This window comes from Sapajus apella, unplaced genomic scaffold, assembly GCF_009761245.1.
Source record: "Sapajus apella isolate SASKATOON/1434 unplaced genomic scaffold, GSC_monkey_1.0 scaffold8, whole genome shotgun sequence".
Classification (NCBI taxonomy): Eukaryota; Metazoa; Chordata; class Mammalia; order Primates; family Cebidae; genus Sapajus; species Sapajus apella.
The window spans coordinates 18,490,197-18,512,492 of NW_022436948.1; the positions used below are offsets into that span (position 1 = coordinate 18,490,197).

At 37.0% G+C, this 22,296-nt stretch overlaps 1 protein-coding gene across 1 annotated transcript in view; it reads left to right on the forward strand.

Annotated features, from left to right (window-relative positions):
* ADAMTS5 (ADAM metallopeptidase with thrombospondin type 1 motif 5) overlaps positions 1–22,296 on the forward strand; it is a 52,224-nt gene that overhangs the window by 20,091 nt on the left and 9,837 nt on the right. Inside the window, exons 4-8 of the mRNA XM_032277101.1 lie at positions 5,616–5,783; positions 14,817–15,100; positions 17,145–17,328; positions 17,702–17,877; positions 19,491–19,666. Coding sequence (XP_032132992.1) covers positions 5,616–5,783; positions 14,817–15,100; positions 17,145–17,328; positions 17,702–17,877; positions 19,491–19,666 — 988 coding nt within the window. The remainder of the gene's footprint in view (positions 1–5,615; positions 5,784–14,816; positions 15,101–17,144; positions 17,329–17,701; positions 17,878–19,490; positions 19,667–22,296) is intronic.

Here is a 22,296-nt window from a genome sequence, read left to right on the forward strand (position 1 = left end):
CTGGGATTGTTATATATTTTGGTGTTAGGTATAGATATATATATATATATATATATATATATATGTGATATATATATATACACACACACACACACACCATTGAGAACAAGAATACTCATAAGTAAAAGTATATAACAATCCCAGAATATAAATGAGGACAATAAAGTTAGCTAACAATCAGTGGTTCTTTGATATATGTCAAGCACATATTCTCACCACTTTGCATGTTTTATATAATTTAATTCTTACAAAATGCCATGAGGTAAGTACTATTAGTGGGTCACCAGAGAGAGATTGAAACCAACACACAGGGTAGTTTCTAAACCTAAGATCAAAATCTAATATACTGCTAACGTGAGATTCAAACCCAATCCATCTGGCTCCAGAGCTCAATATGTTTCTACCCTTCCAGAAAGTTTTCTTGGACAGTTTTTACTTTAAAGGATATAATTCTGAAATGCATTCAAAAGGATATTGACACAGCTAGTTATAAGGTGAAAAAGTCAGAGTTTCTTCCTTCCAAATTACATAATTGATACCACATTTACCATTCATGTTTAACGTTTTGAAATGGAAGTTCAAGAGTTTTATCACATTTATGTAAAGATTCGTGTTTGAATAAACACGTATGATCCAATTATTGGATCTCGTGGTTCCCTTCTTCAAGAATTCTAGGTTCTGATCCCATGTGAGCTGTTGACTAACTTTTAAACCCCTGGCAAGACCTTGCACCTCCATAATCCCAGCTGGAAAATTAGGTAAAATAAAAACATGACCTCATTAAGAAACAGATGCTTCATCTGAGCAGTGCTTTCCCAAGTAAACACATTACAGAGCTTCTTGTGACATTTTTTTAGGATGTGGTACTGTGTCCCCTTGACCATTGGTCAGTTTGGGATCAGGAGACAAGAGCTTGAAATTCTGTTTAATTTGCAGACCAAAGTTTAAAAAAACAACCAATTTCCTTCCTGAGGTTAATGTTGTAAGTCAGCCCTAGTTGTACAGTAATACCTGAGTTGAATAAGAAGCTGAACCAACAGTTTCCTTTTAAGCAATGTGTCTTCATCTAGCTGCACATTATCACAGATTTTCTAACACCATATTCTCTTGTGAATTTAAGAAAGCAAGGTGTTCTTTAAATTTGTACTGGGAATATCAAAAATAAAATTTATTTTGTAAAATGTTATCCCTTTGCCAATTCAAAAAGAGGATTTTCATGCTAGAAAAGTTGCTTTGCTATTTCTGAGCTAACAGTGTAACTCAAACTCTCAGCCCTATAGACTTTGCTCTGACATAATTTATAATTATACTTATTTTCTTAGATTAATTCAAATAAACTCCTTTCTGATGTTACTTGCTGACAGACACTCAGCATGATTGTTGTATTTAAGATATGATTTAACATCTATTAAGAATAGATCAACAATGTCTGACACAATTTACACCTTAGTTTTTACTAATTATTTCAAACAGTAAAATACAATTCTGGCCGGGCACAGTGGTTCATGCTTGTAATCCCAGAACTCTGGGAGGCCAAGGCGGGTAGATCAACTGAGGTCAGTAGTTCAAGACCAGCCCAGCCAACATGATGAAATCCTGTCTCTACTAAAAATACAAAAAATTAGCCGGGTGTGGTGGTGGGTGCCTGTAATGCCAGTTTCTCAGGAGGCTGAGGCAGGAGAATTGCTTGAACCTGGGAGGCGGAGATTGCAGTGAGCCGAGATCTTGCCATTGCACTTCAGCTTGGGCAACAAGAAACTCGGTCTCAAAAAAAGAAAAGAAATACAATTCAGAGATATCTATCGCTTGGAAAATATTCATGGATTAGACAGGTGCATTATTCTCTGAACTTCATTCTGGCTTCTGTCTCCCCTTTCCAGTTAAAATCTTATTAAACATATAAATACAGAGGCAATTAACAAGTACATCTATTACTCAAGTGTGCTTGGTCCTTAATTGCCTCAGGATTTTAGGTGACAAGCTTCCAATGACATCATCAAGTATTAAAGATAGCTGAGAAAGATAGTATTGTAAACAAAATTGCTCAAGCAAACTGCTTTTAGATCTTTTGGATGTCTGCTGATTATAAGTGGTCCTAAACACAAATCTTAATTCTTCCCTGAAGCAAGACCTTACTATCTCAGCTTTAAATCCTCTGCCTTTTCTCTAGCTAGGAGTTTTACGTCCTATTTTACTGAGGGAGCTTTCTCAAATCTCTGTCAAAATGGCTTTGAGTCTTCCCCACCCTTCTCTTGCAACACTGACTCTCCAGAAAAATCTTTCTCCTTCCAAGGGTAAGGATTGCCATATGGATTTCTGGATTCCATCCCCCTGCCTCCTCTAAAACCTCACCCTCAGCTAACTCTGTTGCTCTGTATTGCTCTAAAAACTCATCATAAAATACAATTTGATGTAAGCAACAAATTAATTTTGGCATTGTACACATTGTCTCCACACTCTTTTATATTCTTCATGTGTTGTTTTAGTCCCTGGGACAGGGATATCTAATCCTATCTGCTGCTAATGCTCATGAGGTCTGCTTGTCCAAGAAATGCTTCATCTATAAACCACACCATTCATTTTAAACATCTCTGTGAATGATTTATGAACAAACTCTTTCTGAAAAGGCAGATGTTTTCAAAGCTATTAGCTTTTCCAATTCGCCTTCACAATTCTTACTTGAAATACGCAGTTGTCTGCTGTGACATTGTATTTTAAATTCCCAGGATTCTGGATTTTCTCTGGTGGCTAGCTTTCAGTATCATAGTATGCTGTCTTTACTGTGAGCACTCCTTTAAAAGTGCTTATACTTTTGTAGACTTTTGCTATTTCAAGGCTGATTTCAACTAAGAGTCAATGTCTTAGCATAATTGCTTGGGGGCTCGAATTAGAAAATACCACTCCTTTTGCTGTTTACAGCCTTTAGAATGTGTGTCACGTCTTTCCTGAAGAGCATCCAAACATCCCTCACATTGATCTTCCCTTTCATATCCTGTCCAGCTCCTGAAGGGAAGTCACGTGAGTCTCTCGCCATGCCCTGATTCCAGCTACTCTGGAACTGGCTGTCTGTTACTTTGGGTGCTTAAGTGTTCTTCACATTGCCCGGGACTCTCACTGTCTATGAGACAGCATGCTTCTCCCAGACAGCTGTCAGGCTTTCTTCATGGAGGACGGAATGTTCATTCACCCTCCAAAGAGTTGATCTCTTTCAGTTGGCTCTAAGCAGCCTGTTTCTGTCTGACTTTTGGAGATCTTACAAAATTCGTATCCCCTTGCTGAGGTGAAACTAAGATTTGTTCATGCTTGAATGACAGTCTTTTCCAGTGGAATTTCTTCTATTCATCTTCAGTGGCAATTAAGCTATGGTAGAAAATGAATAAATTTTGGGAGCATAAAAGTCATAATAGTATATTAAATAGCATTCCAAAAGATTCATAAATGATGCCAAAATATTTAAAAATTAAATTGACTTGCTTGCATAATTGAAACCTTTAAAAGTTCATGCTTCACCTCTCTGTTTGAAAGAAAAAATTGAGATACTTCCTCAGGCTCCTCAAAGTGAATTTGGTGTCTACTGTGTGGCCTATATTTTAAATCAGAATTCTAAAATCTACCCTCCAAATGAAGTGAAAACCTCTTGATATAATAATAAAAAAAATTTGGAAAGTGTTCTGTATTTATATAGATTTGGAGGAAAAAACTATTACTCCATTAAATAAGTATAAATATCCTATGAAGTAGATTGCAAAGGTCACGTTTGTTAAGTATAAAACCTGTATTCAAATACATATTATGTTGCAGAGGTCACTTGGGGACACTTTTCTTCTCTCTCTTCTATGTCAGAGGAAAAAACTCAAGTGTGAAATTTCCACACATGTCCCTCAGAGTTAGTTGATAAATCTTCTATCTTGGAAAAGTTCAGGGAGTGCAGAGTGCATTATCAACATGTATTTCATGTACTAAGTAATTTTAAGTCATTTTTAATAGTACATGAATAAAAGATTCTGTTTTTATTTCTGTGAGCAATGAGTTCCTTGAAAAACTCAACTAACCACTCAAAACTCAGATGAGTCCTTGCTAACTTCCTTTGCATGTTAATTAGGACATCTTTATACATAGACTATCATGCACATTTATGCTACTGACCAAACAAAATGTTAAGTGGTGGTGTTAAGTTTTCTCTAACAGAGAAAACTTGTTAGCCTAGTAAATATTGTTGAAGTAAATATCTGAATAAATGACATAAAAATGTGGAGACTTGGAAGGTCACTGAGCCCTAGCCACTTAATTTCAGGCATAACAGCAGTCAGTTGCCCAGTGGACAATTTTGTTATGAGGTGTTGGTGATTTAACAAGTTGGCCCAAAGTAGTCAGAATCTAAAGTGAAAGATTCCATCTCTGTTGGGTTTTATGGGTGCACACTGGACTCTTTTGCGAGGATAGCCAAAGTTTTCTGCATTTGGCATTCAAGAACCCAAGGAGAATGTAGTCATCTGTTTGCTATAGTGTTTTCTACATTCGTTTCAGTGGTTGTGTATGATTCTAGAAAGCTTTGTTAAAAACACTATTAGGATGATTTGCTGTCTGTTTTTTAGAGTTTATAACTGCTCAAACTACTGTCCCATATGTTTTAAATAGCATTTTAAGTTTGTTGGGGGAATATCACTTTTTCCTTAGACTGTATGAAAATTGATCTTATATAATAAAAAGCAATTTACTTGGATTATAAGAATGAGATTATGGGCTCTGTGAAACAATATCTAGCTTGACTGGGATTGCAGAGAACATGGTTGATAGGCTTAAGCACAAATATCACCTGGCTGAGTGGTTTTGAACAGTCACAACAATCACTTGGGAAACCAAGGTGTTCTCTCTTCAGGCTCTCGAACTCCATGTTATTGGTATTTTAGACATTTTAAAATGTAAATGGGTATTTTGTCAAAATGAGCTATATGTTTGTGAGAATAGGAAACATTCATAACTCAGTAAATCACTAAAAGAAATGAACAGATGAAGCAAGCTTAGTTTTGCATGAAACTGGAAAGTTCCTCATTTCACCTCTCTTCTTTGTCTCCCCTAGTCCTCCTTTATATTAGCCACCTATTTATTTGACTAATAAAATAAGTCACTGACATTCAAAAACCATCTATTAATTGTTTGCAACTTGCACAGCACTAAGATCAATACAGAGGCTTCAGTATATGGGAGCAAGTAAACTTCGATCTCATGGGGCTTGATCAGAGGAGGCAGAAAATCAGACAATCAAAATGATACATGGTGAGGGCTATGACATAATCCCACAATTGTCTCACAAATGCTAGATTCTAAATAAGGCTTTGTTTCCACATGTCATTAAGCATATGTGATCCAGATGAATTATGGGAACATCTACTCTTTAGTTTTTCAGTTTCCATCGAAATGTTCACCCAAAGTAATTGCTATACTAACTACATGAAACTTTATTTCCCTGGAGGTTCAGTCTTCAGGTGAGAAGTCAGTTAAAGTGAACTCATCTACAACTGGGGGGGGAAAAATCAAGCCCTAGCATAATGATCATGGAAAAATAGAAATACACAGTCATAGATTATTTATATTTCCTCTCTTCTCTCCCTTAGGACATCTACTTGGCCTCTCCCATGACGATTCCAAATTCTGTGAAGAGACCTTTGGTTCCACAGAAGATAAGCGCTTAATGTCTTCCATCCTTACCAGCATTGATGCATCTAAGCCCTGGTCCAAATGCACTTCAGCCACCATCACAGAATTCCTGGATGATGGCCATGGTATGTATCATTAAGGACAACATTGGCTGAGAAACAAAATTTGGGATTCTTAGGAGTTTGACTTCATTATATCCTCAAAATATTCATCTTGCCCTCTAAGACAATAGTTGTTTGGATAGTGTCAGAAGAAAGACCAAAGAAATTGATCATATGTGGGTATGTGCTGCCAACATCCTTGGTGGCATTTTAGCTATGGTATTTTGGCTTTTGAATTGAAAAAGTTCAAAGGAGAGGCAGTGTGGAAGACCACACAGAATGCCTCACTAGTGCCCTGAAAGCCTGGCTTTTATTCCTTCTTTCACCACTAGCTTCCTGTGAGAACTTTGGCAGACATCTTGGTTTCCTTGCTATTAATATGACTTGCAGAAGTATTTGTTACAGGCCTATTATAGGGATGCGGTTAAGGTGTAGGTGACAATTCTACTGGATACTTTTTATGGCAACCTAAAGCCAGAAGAGGAAGCTTTCTAGATTTGCACTGACTAGAAGAATTTGGTTTCATCCTGATAGCAGATTCTCCTGAAAGTGGAGTAAAAACTGCAGAACAGAAATAGAAAAGAATCTGAATGATGGGAAAACACTTTAAGAACTTCAAAAGAAAATTTTGGCTTCATCCTTCAAATACAGTTCAAGAGAACAGTGTACTTTATTAAATTCTGTAAGACTAGGATTAGTGCTGTAAATTATATGAACATACTGAGGAAGTTACAATTTTTAGAAATAATAAATCCCAACCCCTAAGTAATCTTGGAAACAAGCTGTTGCAAATTTCCTAGCATTCTTTAGTACTTTAAAATAATAAAAACACAGCAGGGTAAATGCCTTGGCCTTGGAAAGAATCTTCAGAGATCAGGTAGCCAAAATTTCCTCTTTTATAGAAACAGACATATTCTCATTTCTTTTATGTTCTCTTAAGATTCATCTTTCTAAAACTAGCAGTTAAATGAAATATGACAGAAATTATTAATCATAACAATTTTCTATAAAATTATCTAATGATGTATGGTCCAAAGTTGAATAAAGAGTATCTATGAAAACTGTCTTTTTCCCAGTTCCACAAAGCTTATGATTTAATATTCCCCTAATTTTTAGTATGTTGTCTTTTTTGAACTGTGGCTACATAATACCAGAAAAAATAGCAAATTCAAATTATTTCAGACACAAATAAATTCAGCTGCACAGTTCTCTGATACCACGGAGCCAAAAATCTGTTCATTAACTCATTTTTACTCCATTAGTGGTGAACAGGTAAGGCTTTAGCTGCCTGTTACTACATATTTATATGTCTCATTTCCAGCTTGGTTTAAAATATATCTCACTACAAAAAAAATGTTCTTTTTTAGTTGAAAGAATATCTCAGTAATTTAAAGACTTGGAAACAACACTAAGAATTAATGTATGAAGCTTTCCTTTAGACCAATAATACAATGGTAATTTTATGTTTAGCTCAGTTTACATTGTGGATTAAATGTGGATAAAGTCCTAAAATGAATATTCCTTATAGTCATCCTATCTACATTGATCAGATCAATATCTCATAAAGTCCTTCTTGGGTGGAATCTTAAGTCTTCACTCATAATATTGCTTTTCTGTTTTACTTCTTTTCAGGTTTTCTGAAAATAAAATAACATTAATATTTTATTTCAAAATCACATGTTACACATTCCAAGAAGTTGAGCTAAACCTTGAATCACTAAATGAATGGATTTAGTTGCTAAGGCAGCAAATACTTATGGCTAAAATGGGACCAAATTTTTTTCCCTGTGCAAGTATTAGGTCAGCTAATTACAATGCTGTGGAGAATTTTGTTCCTAATTTTGAAATGATTCATTTATTTCATGTTTATGGAATTTGTGATCTTAATTTCTATGCAGTAAATAATGCTTTTGGCATTGTCTTCATTTTTTTAAAATTAATTCTATATTTTAAAAAGTCCATGCTCTGAATTTTTAAAGATTTCATAACAAATTTACATATTTTTATCTCTCTGTTTCTGTTCCAAAGAACTCATGATAGAAAACAACTAAGAAAACAATTTTAATAGAAATAGATCTTATTCATTTGCACTAATAAAAAAGTATCTGAATTCTCATATGTATATTAAATTAAAAAATTCAATTATTACCAAAATTCCTTTAACAGAAGATGCTTATAGTTTACTTATTTACTTTATTTCATCCAATCTAGACTTTTTCACTTTTGAATATGTTGGTTTGGTTAGGCAGTCTTTTATTTCAATAAAAATCCTATTTTATCAGTAGCTTATAATATGAATAAAGTAAGTTCAGAATAACAAAAAACAAAGAAAAGCAGGTGGCACAATGACAAAGCTCAGTTATGTCTTACTTCCTTTCAAAAGAGCATACTCAGATACAGAATTGAAACAGTGGTACTCCCTGTAGTGCTATTACTTAAAGATGAATTGAAATAACTTAATAACTTTTAAATTGTAACCAGAAAGCTGAATTAAGTCAATGTAAGTGAAAGTGTGGCCAAAGAAACTACTAAACCCACTGTAGAGATTATTGAGATTCTAACATTTCAGCCACAGAGCATGGGAGAGAAGAAGAAGACAGTCAAAGCCCAGGATGATAGAATAACAAACAGATGTGTCTTTGTTAGAAGACTAAATGATATCAGAAAACTATATTATAAAACCTTTTAACTTTACTCATAGGAAGCTACATAGGCTTCTACTCAGAGCCCATTTATTCATATTTTACAGTTCTACCATTTTTCTGTTCTAAGTTTCTAGGTCACTCAACATTTTAAGCAATAAAATAGTCATGAGGGGTGAGGATGCGGAGACTTTAGACAGGTAATCTGAGAGCAAGAAATGATATTATTTGACAATAAGAGAAGAGCTGTAAATATCAGCTGTAAAACGTGAAAGGCACAGTGGTCTGGTACCATTTTCTAAAGGTCAAAAACCCTATCTCAAGCACGGTCCCTCAAGTCAGTGCTATATTTCAGCATGATACAATAATTGACACACAGGAAAAAAATGATTTTCAGTTATTTAGGAAAGTTAAACTGTGACTACTGTAAAGGCAGAAAAGCAATTGCTAGTTTTAATCAGGTAATCTCGTAACACATATACCATTTTCCAATGGTACCTAAAGAGTACATTATAAATGGGAAATCCATTTACATCTAATATCTCATCCCTCCTCCTCCCACCTCCATCAATACTGGAGAAATGAGATCGGAGAGTAAAATTAAATTCAAAGCATTTGATTTATTTTCAAAATTATTAGCCATAAGTAGCTGGACATTTGTAGCACTTGTCTGCTGCCAAATTTAAATTCATTAGTACTGAGTGTTTCCTGATTTAGTTCCAACAAGAAATATGCAGCAATTAGGTTATGGTTGAAAAACCAGTGTGCTCAATCTAAAGTCACTGTGTCTGCAGATCTGTGATTCAGAAAAGGAGAAGTCATGTCTCAAGAGACCCCCCCCACCGCCCCGACTCCCAATCTTGGCCAAGATACTTGTAGACACTCTTCAGTGTTTTTACAAGCTGGTTCTAGGCAAGCTGGCTAGGAGTATGAGCCCCAAAAATAAAGGTAAGCACTGGCAAAGAAATTGTGCAGTGAAAGCAGGTTATTGAATTTCCTTTCTCAAATGCTTCCTAACCTTGAGTCCAAAAAAAGATAGCTGTGTCTGCTGTGTCCCTGAGTTCACGGTGCCAGATGATGAGAAAGGCCACCACTTATGTAGATAAAGCCCAAGAACACTCACAACACAGGTTGCTAAGGAAAATCTATAGATGGTTTTGAAAATTTCACACGTAATATAAAGAGCTAAGTTTATAACTACTTACTGAACACAGAACTTTGTACATAAAATGATATTGGAAAACCAGTTCTCTGTATCTTTTGTTAAGTATAGACTGTAAAGCTGGCCAGGGGAGCTTAACATCAGCTTTTAAGGTGGTGGTAATAAAATTCAAAGCCAACACTATGGTTGCATCTTGATTTTCATAATAAATATGCTCTTTAATAGAGTGTGCAAATAAGACATATAGTTTAAGGCTACGATGACTTCCTTACTTACTTACTTAATTTATTTATATATTTATTTATTTTTGAGACAGAGTTTCACTATTCTTGCCCAGGCTAGAGTGCAGTGGCACTATCTCGGCTCACCACAACCTCCACCTCCCGGGTTCAAGTGATTCTCCTGCCTCAGTTTCTAAGTAGCCAGGATTATAGGCATGCACCATCATGCCTGGCTCATTTTGTATTTTTAGTAGATATGGGGTATCTCCATGTTGGTCAGGCTGGACTTGAACTCCGAATCTCAGGTGATCCACCTGCCTCGGCCTCCCAAAGTGCTTGGATTACAGGGGTGACTTATATTTTTAAAACGTTCCTTTCTCCTTTGTCATAGAGAATCTTTAACTTAATTTCCTTGCCATTACATCTGCTAAACAGTGTACTTATTGCATCTAACAGCTTCACACCCAGACCCATTGAGTTGCTTTTGGACAAAAAATGTCTGTCTGTTTGAAGTGCCCTTGTTCATTCATCTATCACTGGGCCCAAAATGAGTGATCAAAGAGCAGACAAATGCACCCATTTTTCTTTTAACATTAGACATTCAAGTAAAGACCTAAAAGCAGAGGGGCAAGGGTAGGCAGATGAAGAGAGGAAGCAAACGGTGATTGTAAGCAGTGGACTTAGGCTTCTTTGGATGAGTTTCATTAGGAACATTAAGTGATTTCTCCTAGATCATGAATATTTGGGTCAATGCTTAATTTCATACCTGAGCATTGAAAAGGAAGGAAAGACAGAAATAACTTTAGTGTTAGAAATAGGAAAGAAAATATTGAAAATAATAAAGAACAATAACTTTGAGCCTGGGCATGGTGGCTCACGCCCTGTAATCCCAGCACTTTGGGAGGCCAAGGTGGGCAGATCACCTGAGGTCAGGGGTTTGAGATCAGCCTGGTCAACATGGCGAAACCCTGTCTCTAGTAAAAAGACAAAAATTATCTGGGCATGGTGTTGTGTGCCTGTAGTCCCAGCTACTCAGGAGGCTAAGGCAGGAGAATCATGTGAACTCGGGAGGTGGAGGTTGCAGTGAGCGGAGATCACGCCACTGTACTCCAGCCTGCTGGGCAACAGAGCTAGACTCCATCTCAAAAAAGCAAAAAGAAAAACAAAAAGAACAACAACTTTGATAATTTTGATTAATCATTAATACAAGAGACAAATAGTACTATAAGTCAGATGTATAAAACTACAGATTTTTCTGTTCCATTTCCTGGAGGCATGACATTCCTTCCATCACATATTAGTGGACTTCTGCCACCATGGAAAGACTAACACATTTTTCTTACAGTTTCGTCTCAAATCACAGCATCTTACTTTTTAATTTTTTGTCTTATTTTAGCCATTTGGTTCAACATGAATGGTAAAAACATGTATGCAGTATGCACACATTAATATTGACTTTCTTTTCTTTTCCTTTTTTTTTTTTTTTTGAGATGGAGTTTTGCTCTTTGTCCCCCAGGCTGGTGTGTAATGGCTTGATCTCAACTCACTGCAACCTCTGCCTCACAGGTTTAAGCAATTCTCCTGCCTCAGCCTCCCGAGTAGCTGAGATTACAGGTGCCCACCACAATACCAAGCTAATTTTTGTATTTTCAGTAGACGAGGTTTCACCATGTTAGTTAGGCTGGTTGTGAGCTCCTGACCTCTGGTGATCCACCCACCTTGGCCTCCTATACTGCTGGAATTTCAGGCATGAGCCACCATGCCTGGTCTTTCTTTTATAATCTATCCATTTATATATACACAATGTTAAAACAAAATTTAAAAAGGAAGAAGGAAGGAAAGGAGAGAGTGAGGGAGGAAGAAACTTGCCAATTTGTGGAACAGAACAAACACAAAATCTTGGCAGCAAGGCCCAGATCAAATTTCAGACTGCGATGAATTGAAAAATATGTGAAGTAGATGTGAAGAACTGATTGAAAATAAAAGTAAAACAGATTAAGAAAAAAATCAGCAGTAGGTTGGATGCCTCCAGAGGTCATTAGAAATGATACCAAAAGGTTGACCCATTTCCCCTTATGCCCCTCCCCCAAACTGTATACATTTTTTAAAAATAGAAAAGGTATATCTAATCTCTTATTACTTAGATTTTAAATATTTTATACTATGAGATTCAGACTTAGGCTCATATTGATGTGTTATTGTTTCTTGTATTGATTTTTGTTATTGATTCATGGCATCATTCTAACATTTGATAGAGATGCTTGTACCTATTTTGTTGCAAAAGTACATAATTCAATGTAAAAATGAAATAATATATACTTTGGCATAAACAAAAATTGATGCAGCTACAAATCCTAGTACTGAGAATGCTGGAGTAACACAGTAATTGCAATTCTGAAATAAATTATTTTAAGCAAGAAAAGGTCATTGCCATATGTACTACCTCTAAGGGAAAATTATAGAGCTGATATGTCTTATTTTTAATAGAAAGTAAATGTGTCATTTATTTTTAAAAGTTGTACTTCTAAATTAAGATTTGTAAAGAGATGCCACATCTTGAAGTCTGTTGGAAGCCAATTTCAAATTGTTTGCATTATGCTTTTTTCACTTGTCATCTACGAGTGAGATAGAACAGGTGTCAGTGACTGTGTATGCATAGTCAGGTGGTGAGTTATTTTGGCTCCAGAAAAATGAGGGTAGACCCATGCCACGTGCGTGCATACATGGTAAAGGCTTCCTAGCTAATATTTAGTTACCCAGTCTTACGGTCTGTGCTTTTTAGTAAAATAAAAAAGAAGTTTCTTAAAACAGCACTTTTGAAGAATTGGAAAACATTCTTGCAGAGTCAGAGATTTGTTGACAGTCTTCTAACATCAGCAATCTGCCAAGCAACCCCTGGTTTACACAGTGCTCCTTTTTTTATTCTGGAAAGAAGATAACGTTTTTCATGGAATTCTGAAGCCCGAATCACATTCTATCTTATAAACAAAGCCTAGTGAGCTTTTACTATCATTCTTTCCCATTGACTTGATGTTGATGTTTTTCTTTTAACTTGATGTTTTTCTCCCAGAGTTCTCTTTGGCTGGATACTTATTTTTAATGCTTTTTCTGGCTTGCCTTAAGAAGCTTTACCTCTTCAAACATTCTGGCTCAGAGGCTAAATAGGAACTTTGCTCTTTATTCATTTTCATATAATGCCCCCAACACAGATTGACAAATTCTAAGATATTCACTTGGAAGAAATTTGAATGTACCCTTAAAAATTTATAGTATATTTAAAATGTGCTGAATATTCTGTTTCTCAGTGGAACATAAGATTTTGAATATGACTGTTTTTGTTGAATAAAAAGAGTAACTAAGACATCTAAAAGGTTGTTAAATATTTCATTGTTTTGTATTTTTCTGGTCACCCTTAATTCTCTGTTAGCTAATTTCACATTTACAGTAACACGGTGAGAAGAGAAACATTATGCGGATCTTGAAAATAAATTATGGAGAGGCTAGCTAACTTAGCCAGGAGCACTCAACCATTTAGTATTTCACCGGAGTAAGACTTCAGATTGGGTGTTTCTTCCATTAAGCTCAATATCCACCGTTTAAAGGATCCTTACACATGGTTGCCCTTCAGCAATACAATCAGGCAGCTACTCACATGCTAACAGAAGCCATATGGCATCTGAAGAGAAGGGCAGGCTCTGAGCATAAAACCGCAACAGCTGTGTGACCTTGGGTAACTGGTCTGCTGGTCTACCTCTTTTGTGCCTCAGTTTTCTTATCTGTAGGATAAATAAAATGTGTACTAGAATCTGCCTGATGGGGTTGTGGTGGTGAGCATTAAATAAGCTAATACATGTAAAGTACGGAGAATAGTGTGTGTAACTAATATTTGTTATTTTTATTGCTATTGTAATCATTGTGTAAATCCTAAAATCAAGTAAACAGAAAAATACAGAAACAGATGGGCAATGCTTATGCACATGTGTGACAAAAGAAAATTAATGATGTTAACTCACTGGACAGGGACTCTTAGGGAAGCTTTTATGGGGACGGAAAAGAGAGAGCAAAGCACATTTAATGTTCTGGATTCTCATTGTCCATGTTTCAGCTTCTATAGAATTCCCATCTCACCCCGATGCCTATATACCTTCATATATGATGCAGTGAGACACGTACATGCTTTTAGCAGGTACACTCCAAATACCCAACAAACACCAATTCTATTAAATAGACACGAAGAGGAAAAGAATATAAAGACTAGACTAATCCTAAATTATCAAAGATTTTTTTTTCTTTTTTCACTGCTCCTTTTTTCTGCAAATCTTGACAGCTTTTTATTAAAATTTTTATCAGTCTGGGAGAAACACTTTATCTCCTTGACTTAATTGGAAGGCCTTGAGGAGTAGATCTGAGTCATTTTTCGGTATTTCCAATACCTAGTGTGTTTTCTAGAACATTGTAGGTGCTGAGCAAATGCCTGTGGAATGTGCAAGAATGAATGAGGAGCCAGCTTGGCTATTAGTTACGGAATCAGCGGAAAGGAGACATGTGATAGGCACATGGGGAAGGGGTGAGTTAGAAATGGAGAATGGGTTATACAAATAGAGTGCCAAGGACAAACTCTGTTTCTCAAAGTGGTAGAGTAAATGCGTCATTACCATTATCACTATTATAGTTATACTAAAATTCCTCATCCAATTTCCTCTAGGCCTATCCCAATTTTGTTTAGTGCCTTAGCACAAAGGCTAAGTTCACAACTAATCACTAAAAAACCATTTTATTTTATCACACCCCTGCCAACCCCATTGTTATAGACACTCCGGAGCGTATTGCTCCTGAGAACCCTGGAGGGTATCATGGGCCCAGTGAGGTGCCCGGCCTTGTCCCCACGGAGTCCCTCTCCAGAGCATTACACTGTGGATTCGTGGGTGCCTCATGCTCCAACACCAGCCGGGACATTTTGTTTTCAGATCCATGATTTTAGAGGTTTGAAACCTAAACACAGAGCAGTGGTCAATCTCAGTTATTCTTGTAGGTAACTGTTTGCTGGATCTACCACGAAAGCAGATCCTGGGCCCCGAAGAACTACCGGGACAGACCTACGATGCCGCCCAGCAGTGCAACCTGACCTTCGGGCCCGAGTACTCGGTGTGTCCCGGCATGGACGTCTGTGCTCGCCTGTGGTGTGCCGTGGTGCGCCAGGGCCAGATGGTCTGTCTGACCAAGAAGCTGCCTGCCGTGGAAGGGACGCCTTGTGGAAAGGGGAGAATCTGCTTGCAGGGCAAGTGTGTGGACAAAACCAAGAAAAAATATTATTCAGTAAGTGATTTTTCTCATCAGCCAAGGCCTGGAAGTGAAGTACATTCTTGTGATGGGTATGGGCACTGTCCTCAGAAGCATTTATTTTCTAATTGAAAAGCTTTTTCTGGATGGGGGCAGTGGCTCATGCCTGTAATCCCAGCACTTTCGGAGGCCGAGGTAGGCGGATCACAAGGTCAGGTGTTCCAGACCAGCCTGGACAACCTGGTGAAACCTTGTCTCTACTAAAAAACCTCAAAAATTAGCCGGGCGTGGTGGTGCATGCCTGTAATCCCAGCTATTCAGGAGGCTGAGGCATGAGAATTGCTTGAACCCGGGAGCGGAGGTTGCAGTAAGTCGAGATGGCACCATTGCACTCCAGCCTGGGCAACAAGAGCAAAACTCGGTCTCCAAAAAAAAAAAAAAAAAAAAAGAAAGAAAGGAAAAGAAATAAGAAATGAAAAACTTTTCCTTTCAAGATCTATTTACACCTGCTTCCGTGGCCATTCTCAGTGATCAAATAAGGGGAAAATGCAGATACTAGGGATTTCTTTGCAGATTACATCTTTTTTTTTTTTTTTTTTTTTTTTTTTTTGAGACGGAGTTTCGCTCTTGTTACCCAGGCTGGAGTGCAATGGCGCAATCTCGGCTCACCGCAACCTCCGCCTCCTGGGTTCAGGCAATTCTCCTGCCTCAGCCTCCTGAGTAGCTGGGACTACAGGCACGCGCCACCATGCCCAGCTAATTTTTTGTAGTTTTAGTAGAGACGGGGTTTCACCATGTTGACCAGGATGGTCTCGATCTCTTGACCTCGTGATCCACCCGCCTCGGCCTCCCAAAGTGCTAGGATTACAGGCTTGAGTCTTTTAACAAACACTTGTGTAACTCAGATTCTGTCCAATTGAGACCCCATGTAGGACCCTATTAATTGCTTTTGAGAAGTTTACTTTCAAATTTGTCTTGCTAACGTTATCAGAATATAGGTATTTAAATTCAGTAAGAAGGTCATAACAGAGCTGACACATGTGGTCCTTGTACATATTTGGTGAGCTCCAAATGTCACTTTCTTCCTCTGGACAATAAGTTAATCTAAATTTAGGAGCTAAAGTAACTTATGGCTGCTCCAGGGAAACACCTCTACCACCACATACACAGTCCAACTTCAGGTCAGCGACTGCCCTATTAATTTTCAAGGCCTAAGTAAAATATGTGCTCCCTCTCAACCCACAAGATTTGTGAAGTTCCTGAAAGAGAATTTTCATGTGCTCATTGCCTGTGTCTTTCAGGGTATCACCCAACCATGCATGGTCAGATAGCCTGACTGAGTCAGTCAGAGCTGGTACATATACCCTCTCAGCAAAGCAGTTGGTCATATTCTTCCTTTCAGAATCTCTAAGCTCCCTCCAAGAATGTGTCCAGAGAAACAGACTTAGGTTGCCATAAAAGGGCTTTTTTTTTAAGGGGTGTGTCTGCATGCGTGGCCTGAGTGTAGTTCAGAATCTGCCACATCTAATTAGGAATTAAGCCAAGTTGGGTCCGTCCGATACATTTATGTATGTCATAGAGTCAGTCACAGACAGAATGTGGGATATCAACAGACAGACTGCAGAGTTTTACTGCTAAAGAGAGAAAGAGATGCAAACACAATTAAATAATGCCCAGTGTCACATAGATCCTTCAGCATTACACATTTCAATAAAGATCCAAGATCAGAGTGGACAAAAAGTTATGATGGTTCAGTGATTATAACAGAGTTGGACCATATCAGAAGACATAATTTAAAATGACCCATAGAAACCAGGAGGTAATCTTTGTGGTGTGCTCAGTACTTAGAATGATGCTTTCAGATCCTCTAGCACTGGAGTGGGGAGGGTGGAAAAGATGAACTGCTTAGAATTGGAAATGTGTTGCATTTCCAAAGCATGATCATGCTAAATTCAGTGAAAATATAACTGTATCTGTGACAAAGTTTCCACTCTGTCATTAACTGCAAGTGATTTCCAGATGCACATTTTGAATGTTTTTCTCTCATCTGAGTTAAAATATCTTCTATTTTCTATTTCAGACATCAAGCCATGGCAACTGGGGATCTTGGGGATCCTGGGGCCAGTGTTCTCGCTCATGTGGGGGAGGAGTGCAGTTTGCCTATCGCCACTGCAATAACCCTGCTCCCAGAAACAACGGACGTTACTGCACAGGGAAGAGGGCCATCTACCGCTCCTGCAGTCTCACACCCTGCCCACCCAATGGTACGCTGCCCCCCAGTGCCAGCAACCATCACAGGCTACATGTCATTTGTATTCTAGCAATAATAAATACGGGAAGCTGGGAAACTAACATTAATCTTATACTACACAATTCCACCCATATGCAGATCAATTACAAACACATATGTGATTTTTAAGCTATTATTATAAGCAATAGAGTATTCAGAGATGGAATGAATAATCACCATTTTGAACTCTATGTCTAGATAAAATCCATCAACATTGGTGAGTACAGACTGTGGGGAAAAAAAAAAACTCAATGTTTGCATCTTTCCCTTATAATTAACTAAACACACAAGAATATACCTAGGTTGCAGAACTGATAAGGTAATACTGTAACATGTTTGTTTTCTAGGTAAATCATTTCGTCATGAACAGTGTGAGGCCAAAAATGGCTATCAGTCGGATGCAAAGGGAGTCAAAACTTTTGTGGAGTGGGTTCCCAAATATGCCGGCGTGCTGCCAGGGGACGTGTGTAAGCTGACCTGCAGAGCCAAGGGCACTGGCTACTATGTGGTGTTTTCTCCAAAGGTAACTACACACCAACTGTTCAGAAGCAGTAGGCCTACTGGTGGAAATTATTTGGTTGAAGGAAGCCTGCAGATGCCAAATGTAAACAGTTATTAGTTTGGGGTCAGTTAGACTTTTGAAGGTTTTTATTTTCATCTCTATAACTTCTATATTTTCAAGCTTTATACAATGAATAAAAATTATTTCCTAAACAGAACAAGTAAATGTTTTAAAAGCTATATTTAAAAGGTGTAACTCCCAGTCAAGGAAGGCAAAGGGTGACCTTAACTTTAAAGTAACCACGAAAATAACTAGTATTTCCTAAGCGCCATTGTAAAGGAGATTGTAAGGCAAGAAAACTTTCTCTGTTTTTCTATTATTTACTTAAGAATTCCTCTGTTGAGCCATGAGGATGGGTTTCAAGATCATATACCTCCAACTCAGGGTTTTGAATAAGTCTTAAACCCTTAATATGAATCAATGTCCCTCTAGTTATCTATATTACAATATTTGTATATGGAATATGCCTTATTTTTGCAGTTGAGCGTTTTCTAAATCTATAGCAGAGTTTTATTCTTATGATCAGTATTATACAGCAATTTATAAATTTGTAAACAGTTGCTACATTTAAAGTCACCTCTGAAATTTGGTCTTCAGAGATTTATAGCATGTTATTGAGAAACAAGCTAGTGTCCAACTTATATAATTTTTTAAATATCATGGTTTTATTAGAAAATAATACATTTTTATTTAAAAGTACTACACAGAAATAAAAACATGAAAATACCACCATCTACAGAGCTATTAACCTGATGAAGTATATTCTACTTCAATTCACACACACGCCCGCACATGCATAAAAAGGGTTTTCTATGTACATAAATATAAAATGTATAGGCTTATTTATTTATATATATATATATATATATATGTGTGTGTGTGTATATATATTATATATACTCACATGCACAAGCCAGAATCTATATACACTGTTTTATAACTAGTTTTTTACCTATACACTAATCCCTTTACTGAAAATATATACAGTCTTTTCCAGAATTATGTTCCTGTAACTTCCCCAGACTTGTTCTTCTACACTAATTTGGTTGTCTCTATTTCAGTGTCTGACAGTTCAACACACAGTAGGGAATGCTCTCCAACCATGACATAGCTTTGAATGTCAAGTTCAGATTTTCAAATTTATCATTATAATAACAATTATGCAACAAAGAAGGATCTTTGCATTCTCAAGGCTGCTCATATTCACTTTTATACAGATAGTCCAAAATGCTAAATGAAAAGACTACTTCTATCACTGTAAAAAGCCACAATTGTACCCTGAGAATGTAGTATACATACAAAAACGTAGATGCATACTTTGTGTCTCCTAACACATTCAGAGGTATGCTCAAGAGAATATGTGTAACCTAGGCTTATCCGAGAATGCTTTCTGCCAATATGTCAAGGATTTTTCAGCTAGATACTTCTGCCAACTATGTTTTTTGGCTTTTATTCTTAATGTATTGTCTATGCCAATCAAACCCAAAAAATCGCAAATAAGAACTTACTAGTTGACCAAAAGAGCAAATATCGACACACACATTTCCTTCTGCCGATGTGTTTGCATGCTTCAGGTGACCGATGGAACTGAATGTAGGCCGTACAGTAATTCCGTCTGTGTCCGAGGGAAGTGTGTCAGAACTGGTTGTGACGGCATCATCGGCTCAAAGCTGCAGTATGACAAGTGCGGAGCATGTGGAGGAGACAACTCCAGCTGTACAAAGATTGTTGGGACCTTTACTAAGAAAAGGTAATATGATAGAACCTTTGCCTTCATGTGAATTGAACAAAGCTGTAGACTCTTGCAAAATTGATAAGAGGGACTCATATTACATCTTAAGTTATCTGTAGGAGGAGGTCTAAGGTGGCTCTGGTAACACATTTTGAATATGAGAAGGAAGAGAGAGGAGATGAGTAAAATTCTGGTTGTTCAGGGAAAACTCATGGTGCTTCTGGAAGCAGATAAACTGCAGTAGCCATGGGAGTCAACAGCTTGCAGAGTCAGAAAACTGAAAAGAAAAAGTGGGTGACATTCTACTTTAGGGCTATCTTGCAGATCTATTGTTATTCCTAAAACAATTTAGAGAAAATTGGCTGGTTTCTATCTTAACTATATTTTTCAAAACAAATTCTCCGTACACTGTGTTTTGTTTTTTTTTTAAGAAAACATTTCTCCTTGCAAAATGTAAGTTCACTGCAGTGGTGTGGGCAACAATCCTATTTTATAGTGAAGTATCCTGGTTTATATCCACTCTCTAAAGAAATATATACAGCAATGTCTGTCTCCTGCTTCCTCTTGTGGTACTAGATTACACTTTAAATATTCAAGTTTATAAAGTACCAATTTCTAGCATAAAATACGCTATTAGCTAGGATGGCTGAGTTGGCTACAGTCTGATAAAATACAGGCTTACTCCTCTTCTTCTCCAAATCACTCTTAGGCTGAGCGGTATTCATTGAATGTATCTGTGTTGTCTGTAACTTGAAAGTAATATACAAACCAAATTAACAATAGGATTTGTTAAAATAATTAAACATGTTAATGTAAAAAAAAACTATGAGTTATCTCTGACGTGATTTGAAAATATATGGCTGAAAAATTTATTTTGAGTTAAAATATGCATTACTAATTCTATTTGCTAATGAAATGACAATTATTCACCTAATTGTGTTAGAACTTCTATATCAAAAACCCTGCATATCCAATTATATCCTACATTTTTATATGTTTAAAAGGTATAAAACACCTTAGAGATGATCACTTCAACCTTTTGTTTTAAAAATGAGATGGACTGAAAATTTAGGAGTTAGCCAATCCTCCATGGCTGATGAAAACCAGAGAAGAGCAGACACCATAACCGAAACCCTAGACTGCACAGGTCATTTTGAGAAAAAGAAAAAGAAGAATGGAAAGAGAAAAAGAAAGAAGGGAAGAAAGAAAGGTAGAAAGAAATAACAAAAGAGAGAAAAAGAAAGAAAGAAAGAAAAAAGAAAAGAAAAGAAAAAAGAGAGAGCGAGGGAGGGAGGAAGGGAAAATAAAGAAAGAGAAGGAAACAGAATTCAGGAATTATATTAGAAACAAAAATATTTTTAAAAAGTAATACCTTATATACTATGTGGTATATTTTCTCTCCTATATAGTTATAAATCCCTTTTCAAAATGCTAAATTTAGCATTTTATGTTTTTGTGTTGACAACTAATATCTGCACATTTTTCCACAAAAAAAGATGAAGAAACTCATTATAGCAACAAGTGGTATGCAATGTAATCACTTGCAAATTGGTTTGACCAAAATAATATTATGGTACAAATGATCTGTTTGAGTCATTAAAATTAATTACCTATGGAGGCCATAGTAACTTATATGATTTATAAAAAAAGAACATTGATCTCAGGCTGGAAGATTTGTAATCAAGCTTTGGCTGATTCCCTGGCCATGTCCTTGGATTGCTATCTAATTTCTTTACCATGAGAGTTACTCAAAAGTAAGGTGGAAAAAAAAAGTAAAGTGGGAATACTAGTAATTATTATCATACAGTTAATAAAACTGTTGTGAAGATGAAATGGGTTAATACATATTAAAATATTTCATCAAGTTTAAGCCTATTCACAAGATGACATTAATCTTAACTCACCCCTCCCTCAGTTTTCCTCATCTTAGCAAATGGCAACTCAGTCTTTCCACTATTGGAGCCAAAACTTTGCAGTCATAGTTCGCATCTCATTTTCTCTCACACTCCACATCCATCCGTCGGCAGATCCTGTCAGTTCTATTTCCACATCTCCAGAATCCGGGTGCCCCTCACCACCATGACCACTCCCACTGCAATCCAAGTGTTTATCAGATCTTGCCTAGACTAACACTGTAGCCTTCTCGTTGGCCTCTGGACCCTCTGCCTCTCAATCTCATCTTACCAAGCAAGGGAAGCCATGGCCATTACCTAAATCAGATCATTGCATTCCTTTGATCAATACCCTCCAATGGCTTCCATCTTACTTAGAGTCAATGCCCAAGACTGTATTGTGGTTTCCCAGGTCCTGAAAGATCCGACCCCTTCCCTCCTCTGTGTCTTTTCTACATTGTCCCTTTCTCTGGCTCCGCTCTGACCACAATGGACTTTCTGGCACCTCAAAAACATGACACCAGGTATGTGAACGCTATTTCCTCTGCCTGGAACACTTTTCGCTATTAATAAGCAATACATCTTCCACATTCTCTTTAGGTCTCTGTCAAATGTCACCTTCCCAGATAGCAGCTACCATAAATGAACAAGATACCTCCTCCATTCCCACCACTACTGTCTAACTTCTTCCTTACTCTGTTTCTTCACAGCTCTTATCAGTTGATATCACCACATACTTTGTTCGCTGGGAGTTGA